This window comes from Crocodylus porosus, unplaced genomic scaffold, assembly GCF_001723895.1.
Source record: "Crocodylus porosus isolate Cpor-Errol unplaced genomic scaffold, CroPor_comp1, whole genome shotgun sequence".
NCBI lineage: Eukaryota > Metazoa > Chordata > Crocodylia > Crocodylidae > Crocodylus > Crocodylus porosus.
The window spans coordinates 47,432,812-47,456,988 of NW_017728909.1; the positions used below are offsets into that span (position 1 = coordinate 47,432,812).

Here is a 24,177-nt window from a genome sequence, read left to right on the forward strand (position 1 = left end):
AACAGTAATGCTAGTAGCATCTCTCCTCCCCAGTATCCATTGCCATTGTCATCCAAGGCGATGGCAATCCCTTATTGCTTTCTCCTTAGTTCTTTCTCCTAGGCAAGCTACCAGGCAAGTCTGAAGAGTTCCATCTATTCTGAACAGCCTGTTTTCTTTTATAAGGTGACAGACACCCTGCTTTTAATGGGAACATTTTCATCATCTAAAGGCAAGTGATGGACAAATTAACCGTTAGAGGCATTTCTTACCAGTCATTTTGGGCATTGACTAAAAGTTGCAAGTTTTTCCCTGACCTCGTAAGTGCCTTTTTACAAGATCTTTGGTGATTCCCTTCATGGTCATTGGAAAGAAATTGGATCAGTTTATCCTTGCAGTGCATCATTTGTATATGGGTAAGCATTTTTAGTTAGAGGCACTTCAGTTCTTTCAGTGTTTAATACTTTTATTCAAGCATCACAGTGCTTAGCACACCTGTAACATCTACTGTTCTTTTGCAAAACCCATTCTCACTATAACCTTCCTTTGACCTGATTATTAGTTTTACCACAGATAATTCACTCTGGGACTTTCAAAAGAGTCTTTGGAATTTGGTACTCCAGTTACTGATGGATTTCAGTGGGATTCAGGCATCCAAATTTTATTTTCATTTTAAAATATATAAGTTCCTCTTTTACCTTTGTATTTCTATGGGAACGTATTGTCAATCTGCAATGCCTATAGGCCTGCCAGATGTAGCAATTGTGTGAGTTTTACTCCTTTTCTGTTTTTACTCAGTAATGGTTTCACTCCAAGAAAATATTTGTACTACAGCCAGCTTTCCAGCTTTAATTGAACAATTCAGATACCTTCACTTTACCCATTTCAGAGAAGCCACAGAAGATTAAAGATGTATATTCCAGATTCATGCTTAAATTATACTTTTTCCTTGTTTAGCAACCTCTGTAAAATGAGTTGTTCTTATTCCAGTTCTGAACTGGTGGGCTTCTCTACTGCCCATCAACATAAAAGTGAACAGCTTGTTAGGAATACCAACAAAGGAAGTGAGTGATTGACTGGGGCTAGTGACTGAGCTATTCTCACTCTTTCAAGTAGTCTTTCATCTTTAAAATTATTACCTTTTTTTTTAGGTCCCAATCTAGTAAAGTACTTAAACATGTATTTAATATTACATACTTGAGCAGTCATTGCTTACAGTGGGACTGGTTGTATGCTTTGTTATGCATGTGAACTGGCAAACGCATGTGTTTCTTCCTTGTTTAATTATCCAACTCCAGTTAATAGTAATCTGGTTTGGTGATTTGACAGGAAAGGGAAAATATATAACCTTTTGAGTGAAAGAATGTGTTGAACTGTTAAAGTGAAAGATGTACACTTATGGCAGGTGGCAGGCTATTCTTAATGTAGAAGAAGTTTCACATTTACAGGTCTGTTAATTGATTTTCATTTCTAAATAGATTTAGTACATTTAACAGCAGTGCACACCTTTTTTGTGGATGGATTTCAAGTCCAGAGATATTCCATGAAATAAATGTTCTTTTGTATAAATCTGAAGGTTGTTTTCTGTAGGTGTAGGCAAGATGTTCAAATACAGTGGGGTGCCAGTTTGGTAATTTTACTCAAAGTGCATGGTGAGAATAATCTCTCTCCTAAAATGAAGCACAAGGATAAGTAATAACTTTTTATGCATGATAAGCATCAAAAATATGAGCCTGCTGGTCTTTGCTTTTCATTTTTCTTTACCTTTGTCTTTCAGTCAGAGCCTCCTGCAGTGTGCACATGATGTGATCAATAACTCAATAACTTTTTTCATGCAGTAATTATCTCTATGTGGTATTATCTGAACACTGTTTTTCTTTATTACTCAAAAGATGCAGGAGATATTTATATAACCAGCTGATCCCATTTTGGATGAAGCTGCTTCATGACAGCAGGGGAAATAGTTTATTTTAAATAGCCTTTTTTAACAAATGCTGTATGGAAAGCTTTTGCTAGTTAATTCTTACTTCAGATGGAAAAAGTGTATTCTAAAATACTTCATTACACTTTGCTGTGTTTTAATTATACTGTATTTAAGGAAGATATCCTATGAAATCATTTTTGTACTTACTAAATTAATTCAAAGAACATATTACAAGTGTTAAGCAATTATATTTATTAAGTAGAAAGTAAGTTAGTGCTGTTAATGTGAAATGATCCAACTGGGATAAAACGAAGACAACTATGTTTTAAAGTTTATTTGAAGACGTCTATACAGCTATTTTAGAAAAGAACAAGCTTTATGGATTTTATAAAACCAGTGCTTTCAATATTAAAAAGTTCATGTGTTTTACTGGTTTCTGTTTCACAGACTGAGATCCTGCAAGAATCTCGAATGATGATTCCAGACTGCCAACGCAGATTAGGAGCTGCACATGCAGATCTCACTCAGCTATTAGTAAGTGTAGCACAAACCTTTTACCTGAATATTTGTGTGCTTTCTGCTCTCTGGCTACAAAGACTAGGGCTGGATTCTTTCATTGGTGGAATAGGGCTAGCAATTTTAGCCTACAGAGTAGTAGTAGCTTAATGAAACTTGCACTGGACAATTTTTCTATTTGAATCGTGTGCGCTTCCATGATTAGCATTACGTAGCATAACAGTAGCTCATTCAAGCTGCTTAGTGCACACAGGGTTTGTGTACATATTTAGCAGAAGTAAGTTTAGAAACTTGCTGCAATGAGGAACACACCCAACAGACACTGAAACTCCCTTCCAGTGGCTCAATATCTAATTGCTGTGTCAAGTAATATATTATAAACACCCAAAATAGTTCCTCTGTTTGAGTAAAATACCTAAACTTTAGGTGAATTGGATTTACAGGTAGGACATTTGCTTGTTTGAATGCTATTGATGATTTGTAATGGCCAAACAGTGATCAAAGCATTAGTCAGGCAACACTTGGTTTATGGAAGTTGTGCTAACAAAAGTAACTAGCTTGATTTCAGTAGTTCTACCTGCCTGCAAGAGGATTTATTCCCATGAATAGGAGTATACCAGGAATTTAGGCTGCCTGTACACATGCTTGGGGGTGGGGTGAGGGGGCATCTTAGAGTGGCTCCCAGATGGTCACTCTAATTAAAACACCTCACCATGATGCGTATTATGCCTCTGCATGTTTAAAATGGCTGTGGGACACTGTATCTAAACGTCATTTGACGAGGCTTAAATGAAGTGCCCTGCAGCCACTTTTAAGCATGGGGGTACTTAATACACACGACAGTGCAGCGACACTGGAACATTCGATTGGGAACATGGGAACGTTCTAATTAGAACACCAGTGAGCATGTGTATAGGCAGCCTTAGGGCCCAAACTTGCTTCCCTGAATTCTGAGGTCATAGGACTACATCTTAAAGAACTAACATTTTTTCACCTCTTGTCTTGCTACAGATGTAAACATTAACATGAAGCTTAACCATACAGTGGAATTTAAGCACCTCCAGAGGCTTTTTATTGATTGCAGGAGAGATCAGTTAGAACTCCTCTGCTGAGCCTGTTCAGACACAATCTCTAGAGCCCAGTCCTGCAGGGTGCCGAGTACCTGCCATTTTTATTGACTTCAAATATAAGAATGTTCTTGGCATTTTTTGAAGACAAGTACTTGGCAGAATCAGCCTCCTACACTTTGTCTTTCTGTGGTGATGTTTGATTGGTTTCATTGTTTGATAAAGGGGTGTGGAAGTTGAAATAAATTGGCCATTGTCACTTTAAGTTGGGAAGATTCACAGGCAGGCAGTTTGAAAGGAATGTGAAAATGTCATTTGATTCCAAAGTCAGCAATATTGAAAAGGTCCTTAAAGATTAGTTTCCCCTTCCTGCTGTACCGTCATAACTCACATCAGTGTGAACTTTGAAGAATTTGCTTTTAAATGAATCTCATAAAGGACTCCTCCCCCCCCCATAGTGTTCTTACTCTGGCTTCTTCTATTGCTACTGTTGCCACTTTATGGGTAGTCCTCATTTTGGTTTGACTATTCCTATAGTTGAAATCCAGAGAACACATATAGGTCTGTCTAAATGTGACAAGGGCATCACCAAAATGTTTTACTGAACTTAAAAAGGGCAATAGGGCCTAAGAATTGTGTTCTGTTAAAAAAAAATGTAGTTAGTGTTTGGTTGCTGTCTACATGTTTCACAGACTTCCCTGAATCTTTACATTTACACCAGATCCATGCAATGCTGGACAAAAATATGGAAAGAAGGTTTTTAAAAAAATAGGACAGGGGAACTGAAATGGCTCACTCAAAGATCTTTATCTGTCAGTGCAGTGAACCCTCCGTTTTTGCATTGGAAGTTAGAAGTAATCTAAATGGGATGTTAACATATTAAGAGGAATGAAAACATGTCAAGTTATTTTCTTAGGAATAAAAAAGTTCTATGTTTAATTTCAGGAGAATGAAAAAGAGTTGGAGGAAGCTGAAGAATATAAAGAAGCACGTTCAATACTGGAGTCAGTGAAGCTGGAAGCCTAGATGTGTTTTCAGTACTATTTTTATGCATTAGCATTGGGTCCATTCCACACTTTATTGTTTGACCATCACTGTCTTATTTCAAGTAGCATAACAATACAGTGACTTGCTGAGATTCTTTTTATGCAGTTGCAAATGACTGGCTTTTCTCTAAACCTAAAGATGCATCAAGTAAAAAATTTTGTCTGATAAATGTTTGTGTGTAGTTCTGTTCGTAGGCAAATATTAACGCTTGAAGTTGACTTTGAGTGTATCAAATAATAAAACACTTCTGTGCATTTTAAGAAATCAATAAAGGACATTGTGTGCCACATCATAAAGATAAACATTCTGATTAAAGGGTGGACTGTATGCAATGAATAAGGTAACTCATCAACAAATGCTTGTTTATTTGTTTTTAAGAAAATCCTTTGCATTGGAGAATATTTCTATTATCATGCTCTAATAGGAAACCGCTAAAACAGTTCTGTTTCTAACTTAAGAAAAGGCATAATATCCTGATTCTTTCTTTTGGGTATAATACTTACTAGAAATGGGCCTAAGACCATCATGTCAAGATCTGATTCCAAAACTTCATCCAGCCTGTGGATATTCATATAAGTGAGCTCCAGAGCTACTGCTTGCTAAAATTGAGCTGCTGTAGCAGAAAGCACAGCGTGTTGGTAGCTGACCCATATGGCTTTTTTTATGAACTAGATCTTACTGCAGAAGTTGTGAATCTCTTTCCTCAGGGTACAGCCACGCACCTTGGCCCATTTCTTGATAGACTTAAGTGACTTCCTGGATGAAGCCCAAGACAGATGCTATAGTGAGACACAACTACAAGAAAAAGAAATGAGCAGAACATTAATTTGCCTGGAAGAGCATCTAAGTGGATACAAAAAGCTGTGATTCCTCAGGACAACTCGTCTAAATAAGCCATGGACTTTGCCAGAAAGCCAGAAAGCTTTTCATAGTAATTTTCCTAATTGGAAAATTTTGGTAGTGACTTTTAAGGGCAACAAAACAGCACATGTCATTTTGGTGCTATACAAATAAACTTATCATTAATGAGCTTGAGTTTTTGAAGGGGACCTCAACATGACCTAACAATTTGCATCTGCAGCTGATGTGATTTAAGCATCTACTTGGTTTGTGAATGCAGTCAAAATTAGCATCTAACTGACAAAAATTACACTTGTGAAATTACAGGTTCAATACAGGAATCTCCATTTCCAAATTAGGGACTGTTTGGCGCACCACTAGAGCAAGATTTTTAATTCCATTTCTGTAACATGGATACAGTTTGTTATGCTATTTGCACTTCTGTACCATAATTGGCCACTCGCTAATGCATCCAAGTAAATTTTTGAGGTAGTCTACCTAGGGTTCAGTTTCTCTGCCATGTTTTCTGTGTTAGTAGACTTGTGTATAAAAACATGTGGAAATCTTGTCTGAACTTTACCTCTTCCTGCTGTTGCATCCTCACTTCATAAACATACCTGGCATATTGGTAATGTGGTGTTTTCAGAAAGGAGTGCAATTGCTGACTGAAGGAGCATGAGTAGTAGGGGTGTGTAAAACAGGCCATATTCAATTTGGATTTGGATTTGACCTGAATCAGGGGACAGTGATTCGACTCGTTGATTTGGATCACTGTCCCAATTTGATTTGGCCAAATCCAAATCTGAAGATGCAATACTGATTCAGAGAATCAGCAATTCAGCCATAGCCACCACTTTAAATGTTTTTTCTACATACCTTGAGGTACCAGGCATGGCTTGTAAACACTGCAATGGTGGGGCAGATGGAGCATCCCACAGGAGCGTGGGGCAGTGGCCCCCGCATGCTCAGCAGCAGACCTGGAAGTGGACCAGCAGTACTTCCAGTCCACTTCTGGGTCCGCTGCCAATCATGCAGGGGATGCCCCTGGCTTGGCAATTGGCCACAGGGGGAACCCTGGGTGTCCCCCCAGACCCAGAAGGCACCAGTTGCCAGGGTGGGGGAGAGAGTCCCCTGTGCACTCCACAGCAGACCCACAAGTGGACTGGAAGTGCTTCTGGTCCACTTCCGGGTCTGCCACCAAGCATGCTGGGAACCCCCCGCATCCACCCCAGTATTGCAGTGTTCACAAGCCACCTGGTACCTTGAGGTATGTGAAAAAAAAACAACCAAAAAACATTTAAAGCTGTGTCTATGTCCGAATCATCAAATCCCTGAATCGAATTGGAGGGTTCCGATTTGATTCGGAGAGATTAAAGGGTCTCCTAAATTGATTTAGATTTGACCACCGAATCAGGCCAAATCTCTGCCACATCAAATCAGTGACTGAAGCTTTGCACAGCCCTAATGACCAGTCGTAACAAATTAGATTGACTTGGTACTGGCAATACTATTACCACTTGCAACATTGTGATGTCATCACAAATGCCAGTATGACCACATATTTTGGTGCAGCGTGTCCTCCCAACATCCAGGGTTCTTGCCACTGACAACATTTCTGGGGGCTTCTGCTGCAGTGTATTGTGAGATATCAGTGCTTCTTCACTATTGTGGAAGCTGCCAATTTCCATAACTAACTTATCAACTTCTGTATCTTGCCATCAGTAACATGGTTGTAGAATATAACTGTGATGGCCTTGCAGCTGTTCTACAAACAGTATGTAATATTTTTCTGTGGAACTTCAACTCTTACCATACCTGCTCTTACAGCAAGGAGAATGGCAAGATCAGTCATCCTGGTGTAAGGGGGAAGGAAGGGGTGTCTCCAGGATATTCACAACAGACCACTGGTTAAGAACCCAGTTGAATGAACATTACTAAATACTGAGGTTTAGAAGACCAGAAAACAATAAGTGAGGACCCTAATCTTTTCTCATAGAGGTCTTCATAAAAATATCCAGGCAATTGGGCATGCTTCCCAGCAGTTCAGCAGCCTCTAGCCTGTTGAGCATGTGGCAGTACTTTCCTAAGCTTATAGCTGTGATGGGTGGACTGTCAGGTGTTTCTGGTGCTGAAGGCAGTAGATACTGCTAAATGTTTTACAAATGGTGGTGATTCTGGATGATATCACCTGTGAAAGTATTAACACCGGAAAAGGCAGCTCGAGGTTATCTAGGCTAATATACAACACTGGCATACCCACTGAAGAGGGGGATGGAAAGGAACTTAAAGACCTAACAGGGCTCCATGCCAAAATCAACTTAACACTCCACAAACAGAAAAGGTGGTTACCCTGGCCTAATTCTGTGAGCAGCTCAAAGTCAAATCCCTTAAGTAACAGCAACCAATCTCTACCTTGTCTCTTCCCCCAAATGCAAGCACAACACAGCACAGAAGGCATTTATTGGACTCCAACTGGAAAACTAATACCACATTGGTTTTGAAGTCACTTAGTTTGCTCACTTTTGCATTTTTTCATATTAATGGCTTGTTAATGAAGTGATTACAAGAATTAAGGCAATCAGGACTTGGTCTAATAAAAGACATCATCTCTAGTACAACAAAAGATTATTTTTCAAAAACCTTAATTGCAAGCTTTCAGGCACAAACACCCTTCATCAGGCATTAGAGAAAAAAATTGTAAAAGTTCTCCTGGGTAGAAATTAAATTTCATATTTCATAGGATTTCACAGAGGAGTCGATAGATGGAAAACTCCTCTGGGCAGTCAGTTTATAGCTGGTATGAAGCCTCTCAGCTCCTGTGAGGATCTGTGATGATGCAAATTACCTTGAAACAAAGGCAGGAGCAGGATCTCAGGTTTCAGGTGGTCACAGTTGCATCCTGCTTGGGAAAATATGAAGATTTCTTTTTATTTTAAAATTACAAGAATTAAGGTTTCCACATACCATTACCTGAATATATAGCAACCCATTTCACTATTTTTTCTGTCTGTCATGAATGATTTTATGCCACAAGTAACTACCTGCCTGCCCTAAGAAAAGTGTATAGTAAAACATTTGAGTCACTTACAGCAGTGATTCCTAAACTTCCCAGAATCATTAAAGTAAGACACAGGCGATTGTACTAACATAACACAAAATTTCTTGGCACAACAGTAATAGTATAGACCAGGCCTGTTCTATGCAGAGAACCTGTAGTGAAATTCTGACAATAAGACTGTAGCAGTAATATAACGCTACCATTACTGTCCTTGAACGTCTGCCCAAGCCATCCACATTTTTTGAGGATTGAATCAGTTTTTTCTAATTCATGTTACCTACTATTTCTAGAGGCTTTGCAACTTGGCTATAACGATTTGTTTCTGTCTGTGCACAACATAGCCACTAGGATTGTGCAAAGCTTCAGTCGCTGATTCGATTTGGCAGAGATTTGGCCTGATTCAGTGGCTGAATCTCCAAATTGAATCAGAGGACCATCTAATCTCTCTGAATTGATTCGGAAAGATTCAGAGCTGGACATTGCTTTAAATGTTTTTTTTGACATACCTCACGGGCAGATGGAGCGTCTCACGGGAGCACAGGAGGCTCCCCAGCAAGCTCGGCAGCACACCCAGAAGTGGACCAGAAGTACTTCCACTCCACTTCTGGGCCCCCACCCCCGTACCTCCCAGCTTGGCAACTGGTGTCTCCTGGATCTGGGGGGACACCCAAGGTCCTGCCATGGCCAATTGCCGAGGTTTCATAGATTTCATAGACATTTGGGCTGGAAGGGACCTCGGAAGATCATGAAGTCCAGCTCCCCACCCAAAAGGGCAGGAAGTCAGCTGAGATCATAGGATCCCAGCAAGTTAAGCATCCAATTTGCTCTTGAAGGTGTTCAATGTAGGTGCTTTAACCACCTCCGATGGCAGGCTGTTCCAGACCTTGGGGGCTTGGACAGTAAAGAAATTCTTCCTTATGTCTAGCCTGAAACGGTCTCGTAGTAGTTTATGACCATTCAACCTCGTCATCCCTTGGGGCGCTCTGATGAACAAACATTCCCCCAGATCCTGGTGGTCACCCCTGATAAACTTATAGGTAGCCATCAAATCACCCCTGAGCCTGCGCTTTTCCAGGCTAAAGAGCCCCATGGCTCTCAGTGTGGTCATATGATCTGTTTTCCTGACCTCTGATCATGCGCGTTGCTCTCCTCTGGACTCTCTCAAGCTTCTCCACATCCTTTTTTTGTGGAGCCCAAAACTGGATAGAGTACTCCAGCTGTGGCCTCACCAAGGCAGAGTACAAGGGGAGAATGATGTCCTGGGATTTGCTCGAGAAGCATCTATGGATGCAAGCCAGCGTTTTGCCACTTTAGTAGCCGCAGCATCGCCTTGAAGGCTCATGTTCATCTTGTGGTCAATAATGACCCCCAAGTCTCTTTCTTCCGCAGTCCTAGCCAGCGTAGCACTGCCAAGCTTATAAGGCTGCTGCAGGTTTTTCTTCCCAAGGTGGAGAACCTTGCAATTTTTGGTGTTAAACACCATCAGGTTCTTGTCCGCCCATTTGCTGAGCCTGTCCAGTTCAACCTGGATCTCCTTTCTGTCTTCTGGTGTGGATGCTTTGCCCCAAAGTTTGGTGTCATCAGTCAACTTGGCCAGTCTGCTCCTGACTCCAATGTCCACATCATTAATGAAGATGTTGAATGATATGGGTCCAAGGACAGAGCCTTGGGGGATCCCACTGGTCACAGGACACCATGATGAGTCACTGCCATCAATTACTACCCTCTGGGTCTGACCATGGAGCCAATTGCCCAGCCAGAGGATCATGGTGGACCCAAGGCTACAATTGGCCAGTTTTGCCAAGAGGTGATCATGGGATACCAGATCAAAGGCTTTTTTGAAGTCAAGATATACAACATCAATCTATTCTCCCTTGTCCAGGTGATAGGTCACCTGGTTGTAGAAGGAAATGAGATTGGCCAAGCAAGACCTACCTGCAACAAACCCGTGCTGGCTATTCCTTAGGATGTTGGTGTCGGCTGATCCGAATCGAATCGGGCCCATTTCGCACACCCCTAAAAGCCCCTGAAAGGATGTTCATTGGATATTGTCCTGACCATTTTGCTCTGCTCTTCCTTCCAGTCCAGTGGCTCCCCCTTCCTTGCCCCTTCAAACCCTATTGATTGCTCTCAAAGCCTACATACCTGCCAGCAGCTCCACTTGTCCTTGTCATCACTGTCCCAGCCGTTCAGTCAGCAGAACCTGCCCTGATGCCTTATTTGTCCATTTCTCCCACAAGTTCCTCTAAGCTTCTGCCTTATCATGACTGGCCTTCCCAAGTCTATTGGCAAAGCCATTATTTCCCCCGTTTTAATCTCTTACTACTAGCATGGAGCCTTCAAGAAACTCATGGAGTGGCTGGTAAGTGGTTTGTAAAAAGTAGAGCATCAAGAACCGAAATCAGCATTGTGAATTGGTGTGAGCAGGATGAGGGGGGGGTCAAACAGGAAAGGGAGGGTAGGTAGAGGAAAGTGGTTGGAAGAAACTTACTCTGCCTGCTGGTTGAACCTCCTTCCACCAAACTCTTCTAACTGTCTTTTTAGGCCACTCAAATTTCCTGCCAATGACAATGACCCTGCTTTTGGGGAGCATGAAGTCCCTTTCCTCCACACGGGCATCACTATAGCCCAGATAGCTGCTTACAAACTTGCATCATGTTTTGAAAACAGATATTTAATTTGTTATTCTGAAGACTTACAACTGAAAGTCTCTTCAGAGCTTTTTTTCCCTTCTAAACTGAAGTCCTTCCTTTTCTTGGAACACAGTGCTCAGGTAATTAGCCTCTTAATTGTAGTTGGCTAATTGCTTTTGCTGTGCTAAAAATAAATATTAAAAACTACACATACTATTTCTTTTGAATGGGAGGTTCCTGGAGGATTTATTGTAGGTGGACCTGTCATGCACATGTGAAGCCCCCATTATTGAAAGCCAGTAAGTCTATTCTCAGCGTATTTCAAAATAAAGTCCCTGGGGAAATTGTATATGAAGATGTGGTGCAACTGGGGCAGCTACTCAGAGTGCTAACTTGTTGGAGGGGTGGAGGGCAGGGGAGAAGGAAGGAAAAAATTATTTCTGCAATTGCATGATCATTCCAACAGTACACTGCAAACCATATATATCCCCTGCCTCTAGACGTGGCAGATGCCCTAGCCCTCAGCCATGTGATTACATGTCTGTAAAAGACAGAACCTCCAGCTTGCTGAAAACACAGAAGGAACTATGACAAGGTTCCTATGATATGGAGCAGATCCAGAAAATGATTTTAGGCTGTAGTTACCACTAGGCAGTTTAGTTCCCAGGCTTCTTATACAACACTGGACTGACCAACTTTGCCGATGACACAAAACTTTGGGGTAGAGCATCCACACCTGAGGATAGGTTGGTGATCCAGGCTGACTAGGATAGGCTCAAAAAGTGGGCAGATACAAACCTGATGACATTCAATACTAACAAATGTAAGGTATTCCACCTTGGGGGAAAATAACCCACAGCACGTTTATAGGTTCAGCAGTGTTACACTCGCTAGCACCATGGCCTAAACAGACTTGGGGGTCATGATTGACCACAAGATGAACATAAGCCACAAATGTGATGTCGTAGCTGGTAAAGCAAAGCAAACCAAACTCTGACTTGCATCCATAGATGCTTCTCAAGTAAATCTCAGGATGTCATCCTCCCACTGTACTCAGCCTTGGTGAGGCTGGAGTACTACATCCAATTCTGGGCTCCACAATTAAAGAAGGATGTGGAGAAGCTTGAGAGAGTCCAGAGGAGAGCCATGTGCATGATCAGAGGGCAAGAGAGCAGGCCTTATGAAGAAAGGCTAAGAGCCATGGGTCTCAGGCTCAGGGGTGAGCTGGTGGCAGCCTATAAGTACATAAGGGGTATGCATCAAGATCTGGGGGAACACCTGTTCACCAGCGCACCCCAGAGGATGACAAGTTCCAATGGCCACAAACTCCTCCAAGACCGTTTTAGGTTGCACATAAGGAAAAAATTTCTTAACTGTCTGAGTCCCCAAGGCCTGGAATAGACTGCCTCCAGAGGTGGTGCAAACACCTACCCTGAACTCCTTTAAGAAGCATTTGGATGCTTATCTTGCTGGGATCCTTTGACCCTAGCTGACTTGCTTGGGGCAGGGGGCTGGACTTGGTCTCCCGAGGTCTCTACAAGCCCTAATGTCTATGAAATAAAGTGTGGCGGGGGGAGAGGCGAGATTTAGGTGCCTAAGAGTGGGATCCACTAAAATGCCTGCAAGCTGCCTAAACTAACAAATAGGGGTTTGTCTTAAGCCCAGGAGAGAGCTCATTGTGTAGGGGTGTGCAAAGCAGGCCCTATTTGATTCAGATTTCGATTCAGCCCAAATCAGGGACAGTGATTCGATTCACTGATTCAGGTCACTGTCCTCAATTTGATTTGGCCAAATCCAAATCTGAAGTTTTTCTGGGTCTGTTGCAAGGGGCTCACCAGCGCACTTGGTACTCCCATGGGATGCTCCATTGCCCCAACATCACATTGTTCACCACTCACGCGCTACCTAGAGGTATGTTGAAAAAACATTTAAAGCCGTCTCTATGTCTGAATTGCCAAATCTTTTCGAATCGATTCAGAGGTTCCGCTTCAATTCAGAGAGATTCTAGGGTCCTCTGATTCAGTTCAGATTCGGAGATTTGGCCACCGAGTTGGGCCGAATCTCTGCCAAACCAAATAAGGGACCAAAGCTTCGCACAGCCCTATGGTCCTGGGATCAAGTGGCTCCCTACAGTCCACAATAATAGGCTGCTTTATGAATCCCAAGCAGAACTCCATTGAACCCTTTTCCAGAGTTAGACCTAAAACAAGAGAAATGAAACCAGCAACCATTGCAACTCGGTCGTATCATTAGCTCTGTGGTTAGAGTGCACAGGCCTTTGTCCACACTACAAAGTTTGCTGTAGAGCTTTGGCTGTGGGTACACTCAATGTTCCACTGTGGCCTGAAATCCTCCTTTCTGCCAGCAACTCCATCACCTCTGCTGAGTGGAGTTAAGCTGCTGCTGGCTCAAAGTACATGAAATTCCCACACCTTCAGCTGGTTACTGCAGTCCATTCAACAGCCAGTTCCTTTCCAAGGTGCACTTGACGCTCTGGTAACCCCGCTGCTGAGCAGAGCCAGGCAGAACTGTCAGAAGTACCAGGGTGAGCAGATGCCCTGGTGGCATGGCAGCCACGGTCTTCTGCCAGAATCTCATCTCTGCCAGGTGATACTGACCTGAACTTAGGTTTCCCATTTTCTGAATGAGGCTAATTACCTCTTTTGGCTCAGGTATGTGAAGGCAGTGATTGAGACACTCACCTGTTCACGGGGAGACATCATTTTTAGTTGCTGCTCTAGTGAATGTTTAAGTGTTTCATATAGTATGGGGTTTTCTCTCACACACACACACACCTTCTATGGTAATATTGCTTTCTGTTGGTCTGTCTCTAGTGCAGCAGTGCTTTCATTCTAAAAAGGGAAGCAAGGTTTGAGACAACAGGACTAGAATTCACAGGGGATTCACTTGGATATGCTTCTCAGAGCGATTCGGAGTCCCTTTCTGATTTTCTTTTAAAATGCACTCTTTAGATATTGCAAGACAAATGAAAGTTTCCAGAAGCATCCAAATGAGGAGCATCAGTGGATTTGTGTCACCCCTGGCTGCAACCTGTTAGAAAAACTGGGAAGATGCCAAACTTGTTCAACCCATTTTTCAGTCAAAAGGTTTCTCATTGATTTTAAATAGTTGAATTTGAACAAGATGATATTGCCCAGGTAGAAAGCACATTAATCCACTAAAACATTATTTTAGAAGCAGCAGAGTATTTTTTTTAAATATCTTTTTTCCCCAATACATAGGCTAGTGAGTAAAAATTAAGGCTGTCACATTATTATATGCACAGAATATGGAGGAAAGGTGAGGATGCATTCCCCAAAGCAACTGGGTGCCAATTTCCCTTAAAGGGAAAAAGAGCACATTTGGGGACACTATGAGCAGACCTAAAAGAGGGGCTTAATCATTACAGTGCTTCATGCTGAAGTCATAGCCCTGAGTTAGGCATCCAGGCTCTTTCTACCATGCATGAGAAATGCATAGGCACCTATGAACAAGATATACAGAGGCCACCAAGGCTAAACAGATGGAAATGCCAAAAGAAGGCCAGGGTAGAGCCAGAATCAGGTAGAGGGAGAATTGTAAACAGACTTGAACTACAGTCTGCCACATTTCAGGAAAGTGCCCTACATACCAGGCTATGGGGCAATCTGCAGTAGAGGTCTCTTGAACCACTGAGGCATGAAGTCAGTTTCTCAGTCTCTCCCTCTGAAGCCCAATGACTCATAATTTATCCGAAGTTAATACTTTCAACAGAAGAAACAGAGCATCATTTACCACACAATACCCAGAAACCCAATGACAAGAATATTCTCCTGGCATGTGGAAGACCTGGCTTCAAGCCCTTTCAAGCACATTGGAGATTCAAACTGCTTCTCCCTTGCGCCAGGAAAATGCGCCAAACACTAAGCTATTGGTAATCCCCTCCCTCAAGATACCCCACAAATTCATCCCCAGATATCTTTTGAGCAGCTTAGGTGTGCTCTGTTCTAGATGCAAAGCTTTTCTGGACATGTGTAAAATTTAGATGACTAAACTATAATAACAATGCCTCTTACACAAGAATGCAAGCCTGTGACTGGGACCACTCAAAATACAATACAGTTGATTCCATCTCTGGCTTTTGATATGAAGTACACCCCAAATTTAACTACTTTAAATCAATTATGAATAGTTTCCCCTTTCAAAGGGATTGCCTCTCCCTAGTAACTACATTCCTTCCCAATCTATGTACCTATGCCAGTTGAAAAATATTTTGCAATCTGCCCTGTTGCAAGTGACCCATACAATGCCTCACAATTCAGAATGCAAGGTGTCCAATTCAAGTAATCAAGCCCTATTGCAGTTAATTAAATGGTAAACCTCCAGAGTGATCAAGGGTTCTGTGCATGTCTGTTTCACCAACAACATAGGGCTGGCTCCAAAGGGTTAACAATTACAGCACTACCAAAGTACAATGCCCCTCCACCCTGTCTACTTTGTCCAGGCTCTGATCTTCAGTTCATCAAGAAAATATGCTTTGAAGAAAGAGTGCAAGAGAAGAGTGAAATTGTCAGCAAAGCATGTTCATTCCAGGAGAGAAGAACCACACTGACCCATGATAACCTACGCCTGGCTGACCACTTTCAGTGAGGGATCCATACCCAGTGAAAGCTGTAAAGATCAAGACCATTTATTTGCCCATATTGGTGAGAAAACACTGTTATGGCTAAAAATATACTGGACTTGATTATAGCTTGTTTATTTGCACATTGCAAAAGCCTACCTGTCAGTTTCCTATAAGCTCATTATCTAATTAATAAAGTCTTTCTGCTAATTATCAGTGGAAGTGTCATGTCAATCCTCATCATAAGCAGTAAGGTAGATGTCCCATTTTAATCGCAGCATATGAAACTTCCCAGCAGCACAAAGACATGGAGTCTCTATTTTTTCTGGATCCTCCTTCCCTCAGTTTCCTTAGTGAGTTGACCACAAAGGAGCCAAGTTGCTGGAGTGCGACTCACTGCAAACAGCTGTGTTTTTAAGCAGAGACCCCTCTGCAACGCAGAATGTCTGAACTCAGTTCAAATTCAAGAGAACTTCAAAACTTAAGCACCCATATCCATTGGCTTCCAAAAGGATTTGGGCATGTAGTTCCCTTTGGAAATCTCAGCATCAAATTAAAAATGGCTTTCCAATACAACTTCAAAGAAGGGAAATCTTCATGTGGCCTGTTCAGCTTCATGGACTTCTTTCCCACAGGCTTTCCAGATTCACAGAGTATCCATCTAAATGTAGCCATGACAATGCCATGAACAACAAATATGGCAGTGACCCATGTCCTGAGAGTCTCCCCTGCTTGACCAGCAGCTGATGTGTAAATGTAGAATGTGGGCCATTAAACATTTATTAATACAGAACACAGACTTAAGATGGTTGCCTGGACTTGGAGAAAGATGCATAAAAACCCACTAATACTTTTTAAAAAACAAATTAAAAAGTCTTTTCATGAAAAATGCAATTTTGAACGTCCAAATTTCCTCCAAATTTTATTTTCTGATCAAAGATTATAGTCAAATGAAAGGTGTCATTCATTTTTTTCCATTCTTATTAATTCTACTTGCAAGTTAAAACATGCAGCTCTAATTTTGAGGCCTTATCCTAAAATAAGCATTTATGCAATACTCCCATTTATTTTACTGAAAATAGGCATACGAGTAAACATTACAAGGAATCACCAAACTCTCCAGCACTCGCAGATAGATTCTGAGGCCACATCCAGATGAGTGACTTCATGCCTCAGTGATTCAAGAGACTTTACTGCAGATTGCCCCATAGGCTGGTATGTAGGGCACTTTCCTGAAATGTGGCAGACTGTAGTTCAAGTCCATTTACAATTCTCCCTCAGCCGGATTCTGGCTCTATCCTGACTTTCTTTTGCCATTTCCTTCTGCTTAGCTTTAGTGGCTTCTGTACATCTTGGTGCTTATGCATCCAGTATGTGGTGCTGCATACCCATCTGCAGCACCACACATTCAAGTGTTCCCTACACTGCAAGGTAGCAGCGCTGGTGGGGGTTGACCCCAGGAGATACCAGGGTCAAAAGAACCCATGCGAAAAAAACAAGGCAGTGCACACTGGGGCAGCATGCACCACCCAAAAACGGAGCCATTTTCTAGCTGTTGGCCAGGCTCCAAGAGTCAAGAGCACCACAGCTGCAGCTCCTCAAAGCCACCAGGACCCCAGGTAAGACTGCTGGGGCCAGCACAGTTGCTGGACCCAGCCTCCCCTACTCCACCTGGGGTAACCTGCCACACACCTACCCTACCCCACTCAGGGTAATGAGGGCTCAAGGCACAGGCATTCCCTGGGGACAAGTAGCAGTAGCACAAGGTGGACTTGGCCTAAGATTCTCCTTATTTGACGACAAGTCAACAGATCTTAGGAAAATGTTGAATTTAGTTGTAGTACAATTCTCATTAGAAGCTATGAGTATAATCTAGTTGATCGTGATATCACTTTAGTTCATCTGAAGGGTTGATTCCCTAAAAGAGAGTCTCCTGCCTCCAAATTCTTCTCACAGAAGCAAACAGAATAACTACTACATAGCAGAAAAATATAACCAACTATCTGCATGGGGATGACCCCATGGTTTGAATATGCAGCTGTTCCAATTAAGCACAAAACAGAACCAAATGGAAAACTAGCGTTATTAAAAAATGTATGTTTTTTGTTCTATGAATGGTAAAACTTGGACCCGACTAGTAATGCCAATCTGGTTCATTTTTTAAAGCTCCTATGGATGTTACTGTAGTTGGAAGAAAACTCAGTGACCCACAAAAACCCAATCTATCAGAAAGTTTAAAAACAAGTTGCCTAGGTTGAAGTTTGAAAAAATAAGCATATCATATAAATATGCACATGTGCGTACACTCCCACCCCCATACATGGCAACTTGCTTTCCCTTTCAACCAAGGAAATAAAGTCTTCTCTTTCCTCTGAAGAATCTGGTGCCCTCCTCCTGCCCCAACATAATTAGTGGTAAATTTCTCCACAGCTCTCAATATGCAATCAAAAAGGCTACCTAATTAAAAAAGTAATTAGTTTACACAGATAGATTTGAGTGGTTATATTAGTTTATGAAAATAATATACAATTCCTTTAGATGCTTTTATTTACTTAGTTCCCTGCTGTTTTCCAGGTTCTATATACTTTCCTGGGAGTGGGTTCATCAGAGATGCATTTAGAGGTGATGATGGTATCTTCAAACAACAATCAAATAGATGTGTGTATCATTTTACTCATTAATTATCAAGCCAGGAAATAAGTGTGATATTTTCATGTCAGAATTATTTCCTACAGTCTTAGACAGACTATTTAATAAATGAAGCACGTGTTACATGCTGCCCTATTACACATTGCATTCGCTTTTGGGGCCATGACATTAGAAGTGCTGGACCTTATACCAGCTGAGACTTCAGATCAGCAGTGGCAACATGCTGCAGGGAGTTAACAGTGCCTCTTATCAATCATAATCTCTTAAAAAAAGAATTTTCTTTATTGTTGGAAAACATAACTTAGCAGAAGGGAACAAGTCAGGGCATTCCAGGCAGTTACCTCTTACCACTGACCATACAATTCAACTTTGAATTAGACAGGAAACAAAGCTGAGTTTCCCAACAGCAACCCTATCAATAAGACAACCATCTCTTTTGAATCTGTTAGCCTACCCACAGTAAAACACCTAGATGTCTACTCCTCAATTCCTTGCTTCTCAGAGCACTGGCATTTCCAGGATGGTCTTAATTTGAGGATCACTAAGCCAATTCAAAATAATTTTTAGTAAGTCTTTCTGACTGATGTTTGATCATGAACTGCCATGTTTGCCACTGTAGATGGTTTGGTTTTGTCAATGTCCCTACAGCTTGACTATTTGGAACTATCAGAATCAAGCTATTTTTACATGGGGTTTATGTTACACAATACAACTGGATATCAGGCTTAACAAAGCATTTAGTTGCAAGGTTACCAGTTCAAATCCAATTCAAGTCCATAACCAGCAAAATTAACATCTGACAGTCGTGCAGTAGCCTGCATGAAGTGACCTGGTGGCCCTGGCCCACTTCTGAATGTAGTTTAACATTTACATTGCAGTAGCATGTAGAGACCAACCAAATCAAGGCCCCATCATGGGGCTGTGTAGATGCTGGCCCAAAGACCTTACCCACTAAATAACAAAATAGGTAGAGGACAAAAAGAAAGGAGGGACAGAGGAGTTGGAAAAGGAGTGACAAAAGTAACAGGGTTCTTGGCCACCCAGAAGCAACTATCAGAAAGTCCAATTGCTGAGCTGTTGCTGGAAGGCAGTTTCTGTGCATGTTACAGCAGAGGTGAACTGAAGGAGGTGGCTTTGCTTGATTTTGATCTAGAGGTTTTACCTCTGTGTAAGGTGGCAGGGAAGTAAGTCCAAGGTGCTTGGGGAAGAAATGGCATGTGGAGGCTAAGATCCCTGGGGCTGCAAACAGGCATCACATATATCCTGGATCCTACAGCCACACAAATCCACCGTCCCCCTTCAAGCACCTCCAAAGTATGCAATAACACATTTTATTCTGCAAAGTCATGTGCTCCTCTCTGGCAGAGAACAAAAAGTGCAGCTTGGAAGGATGATGTGTGTAAATCATCAGGGGCCAACCTGTCTAGCAGGTGTGCCACAAATTAGGACCTATGCACTCCAATCCCCTAACCCTACCCACTCTGCTGCTTTGCTTTCTGCTCCTTGCCATTCTTCACGTCCGAGCTGCTGCACTGTTTTTGCCCCATTTGCCGCTGTGTTCCCTGTCCAGTGTGCCATATGCAGAGGCTGCCCATGTGACACATGCAGAAGGTTGGCCACCCCTGGTGTAAATGACTGTGTTGCACTAGAACAATCAGATCCATATGAAGTGAGGCATCCATTTACAGTCTGGCTGAGCAAAGATAGGTAACTGTGCAATCCTTGTAATGCCAGGCGGCATTGGCCAGGGCCAAGTTGTGAGGGTCCCAAAAGCAGAGACAAGAAGTTTGTTTTGTGACTGGATGAGTATTCATAACACAAGTACCACCCCAATAAAATTGGCAGCTGAATACAAAAACAGAATTACCCTCTGGGCACCAGAAGGGGTAACTCCTGATCAGGATCAAGGCCCACTCTGGGAGTGGAGAGAGACAATATGAAGATCACACAGCTTCTGTCTTTGCTGCATCTATTCTGTAGGTGACAGGAAGATTTCATTCTCTCTCAGCCCTTTCACAAGGGCTTTCTTTGTTGTTGTTTGTAATGAAAAGCTCAGCTGAAATCTGACTAACATTCTCCATTTAGATTTCCAAGCAGAGAACTTAACTCAAAATTGGCATTCCCTTCTCTACAATGCTACAGCATTCATTACTTCCTTGTGAAGTCCAGCCACCTATGATCAACAGCACTTCTTCAGAAGATACAGACTACATTTCATCTACAACCATTTTGGAAATGGCTGTGTACTTTCAAGTTTTATTGACACTTAAGAAGCCAATTTTTCCCGCTTTAAATTGTTTCGTTTCAGTTTTTTCAGCAAGTTTCACTTGGCTCTCTCAAGGGGTATTAAGCATGATGTCCAGTTGGCTTGGTGAAGCATATCAGGTCAAACTATAGGGTTTTTTTTTTCCAATGCCTAATCCCCTCCCTGTAAAAAATATATTGTTAAGTAGAACAATAGGGGACTATTTACCTGGAGATCTGAGTTATTTTCAGATTCTACCATAGTTGTGTTATGTGACCTTGAACTATCTTAGGCCACCTGAGTATTAGTTTCTACCTGTGTAAACTAAAAATAAGCATTATTGTATTGCTTAATGTTTGTTTTGAAATATATTGGCGAATGCTGAAAATTGAACAAGCTACTACCCTGGAGGTAGTTAAGAAGAGGCTTGATGCCTGCCTGGCTGGAGTCATTTAAGCCCAATTTTTCTCCTGCCCAGGCTGGGGGTCGGACTTGAAGATCTACAAGGTCCCTTCTGATTCTACTGTTCGTGAATAAAGTAGGACAACTTTGTCATAAGACAAATAAGCTACTTTAAAAAATATATATTTATTTTAGAACATTATCTTAGATAGTTTTAACATGTGCCAAACAACTTCTGAATCATAGCAACTTTTCAGTGCGAACCATGATAAATGTTCAGACAAGTCATCCCATCAGTCAAACAAGAGTTACTGGCCCCTGAGAAAACACTACAAAAATTAACAACATACGTTTGACTAGTTGAAGTACACATTTCACACTTTTGATCCATTATTTATCTTCTGAATGAGAGAGTCACAAGATTATTGACTAATTAATTTTCACCAAGCTATCCTGGGGCTAAAGAATGGGAGGTTCAAGAACACCAAGAAGAGCCTCTATATTATAGCATGATGGCTAGGATGCTGGTGTGGGAGACCCAGGGTCAAGGCCCTTCTTTGTTAGAATCCACTCTGAAAGGTAAAGAAGGGTTCAGACCAGGAGACAAACTCTCTAATTTTTGGAATGGAAAAGCTCAGATTTTGATTTGAAATAGACTTTTTAAAAACAAGTCTACAGTTGTAAAAGAATTCCCTTGGATTTGTTTTCATTCCAATGCAGGCAAAGACAAGTTTTGAGACCTTAAAAACACTGCAAAACAGAACTGCCACTCCTTAATCCAGGGGTCAGCAACGTACCAGCAACTGGATCTGCACTTCAAAGCTGGGGCCTTGGCAACATTTACTAGAGGGCTTTACCTATGCCCCACTATACTGTAGCCTGGTGGCAAGGAATTTCACCCATGCTGCACCACAGGCAGGTGACAGGGAGAAGCAGCAGCAGCAATGGCTAGGTCCTAGCATTGACCTGCTTTGGACCCAAACTGGGTCATTCCAGGCCACCACCAGAAAACATTGCCAGATACCATTCTAGTCAATTCTAGATGCATGACCTGGATACAACAGCAAAAGGGGTCTTAGAAATACTTATATACAGATATGCCATCTTTGATCGCTTGGAGTTCAGACAGAGGTTCAAATTGGGTTTTTACACCGAAGTAGATCATTCTCAGTTCAGGAACAGAAAGACATGCAATTGCCCCAGGACACCAGACACTATTATATTGCCTCACTGCTAAGTGAAAGCAGAGCTGGTATTCGGCAAACAGCTACCCCAGAATGGAAGTAAGCAGATCAAACCTAGATCAGTATAGGTTTCAGTGGTGGAATTCTACTGCTGGATCTTTCAGAAATAATTTGACACCAGATTGATGGCAAGTACCCCAGGTCAGGGCACATCCACTCACTTACCCTCACTCTATTGTGATATTTTAGGTCTAGCTTTTTATGCTTCCATCTCCCAGTAGACCCAAGATCTACTCAGAGAGGAGCAGGGAAGAGACAAACAGTGATAGCTGGTAGCAATGAGACAAGGAAGGCCATTTCAGTTGCTCTCTTCTTCAAGGTCACCAACCCCACCACTGCTGTAATGGAAGAATAGCAATATTACCTCCATAGTCTCTCCTGCAATACCCGTTTGTTAGTAGTAAGTAATGTGACAGGGGGAGTGGGTGGAAACAGAACTTCATTAAACAACATTTGGACAGGCTAGTGCTACGTGCTAAGTAAGGGTGCACTCTCTGTCTGCCAACCATCAACTTGCATTCCAGAGACTAATTTCTATACCCAGGTCCCTGCTGCAACCTGACCTTATTTCTCCAGTTCCACTCATCCCATCATCCATGTGCATGATTTATTCAAAGCTGACGACCTATTCTGAAAAGAAGAAATGAGGGGCATCCCATGCCATACCTCTCCCCAACTTTTATCCTGTTGCCACCAGTTTACAAAAAGGATTTTGTGACATAGCCATCTTGAGATCTGGGGTCACTTGATACTCAGTGACTGGAAGGTCTCTCCAGTCACATGTTCCTCAGTTCCACAGATACTGTTGTCATCATGTTCAGTGTTGTATTTGGCTACTATCAACTCTTTCACTTACATTAAACAGGAGAATCAAGGGTATTATCACATAACTTTCCCCTTTCAAATAACAGCAGTAATATGTGGCCTAAAGTAACATGTGCGCAAACATCTGCTTTTATCTCAGGCAGACACTGAAGAAAGAACCTGTCAGCCATTCATTGCATATTCATACTACCTCTCAACAAGATAGTCTTCTTGCACTGAGCTGAACTAAAAACCTTTGCTAATCAGACTGAAGGGATGTCATACCACTGTGTAGAAGTAGTTTTAATTAACTACATGGTATTTTGGTCCCCGAACCCAACTAGACAGCTTTCCTTGGTTTCCTCTAATCTACAATGGGCCTTTTTTCCCTTGTCAGGAGGTTTGGCTCTCTCTGAATTGAAAGAATTGAAGAATAAGAAAAAAAAAAAATTGGCTTTCTTACTGTACACTGGCTCCATAGCAACAGAGTATGCAAATTTCTGGTTGCTGAATCACTACGACCCTCCAAACATGCTGCCCACATAACCACAATAAATATGGCTGCCCTTTCTTTTTATCTGGAAGAAATAGCAAAGTCTAGATTTAATCATTTGGCAAATCTCATAAAATGTTATAATGGATGTTGAGTGAAACCTCATTGAAGCCGGTAGGTGCAATAGATCTCCTTTATTCAGGGTAACGGTAAGGAGCCATTAAGCTCCTTTTCGGAAAGAGGGGACTGAAGCAACAGGAGTCGCAACAAAAGAAGAGAGGCCATAAGCAAGGCCAGTCAGAAACCGAGCTACGTGGAGAGGTTTCACTGCATGCGGTTTGACGGATGTGTGTGTGGCTGTAGTCAGAAAAAGTGAACAGGCAGATAGAAGCAGCCAAAAAAGCCAATCCAATATCAAGAGGAAGATTGGAAATGAGGCCCTGAGATAGTGTGAGGAAAGGAAAATTTTGAGCAGAGTGCTGGCTGGAAAGGGGTTTGGAACAATGAACAAATACATTGTCTCCATTTTTTCCAATTCTTACTGTGTTTTGGAAAACAGCTTTGTACAGAGCCACTTTAAGAAACAAAAAAGTGAGAGAGTGACCACCATCCATTTCTTCTCTCAATGGAAACAATCCAGAACACAAAGTCTTGGCTACTTGCTCAGACTGAT

At 41.9% G+C, this 24,177-nt stretch overlaps 1 protein-coding gene across 1 annotated transcript in view; it reads left to right on the top strand.

The window, feature by feature from the left end:
• TBCA (tubulin folding cofactor A) overlaps nt 1-4,877 on the top strand; it is a 57,531-nt gene extending 52,654 nt beyond the window's left edge. The window contains exons 3-4 of the mRNA XM_019532207.1: nt 2,351-2,437; nt 4,432-4,877. Coding sequence (XP_019387752.1) covers nt 2,351-2,437; nt 4,432-4,512 — 168 coding nt within the window. The 3' untranslated portion in view covers nt 4,513-4,877. The remainder of the gene's footprint in view (nt 1-2,350; nt 2,438-4,431) is intronic.
• The last annotated feature ends 19,300 nt before the right edge of the window (nt 4,878-24,177 follow it).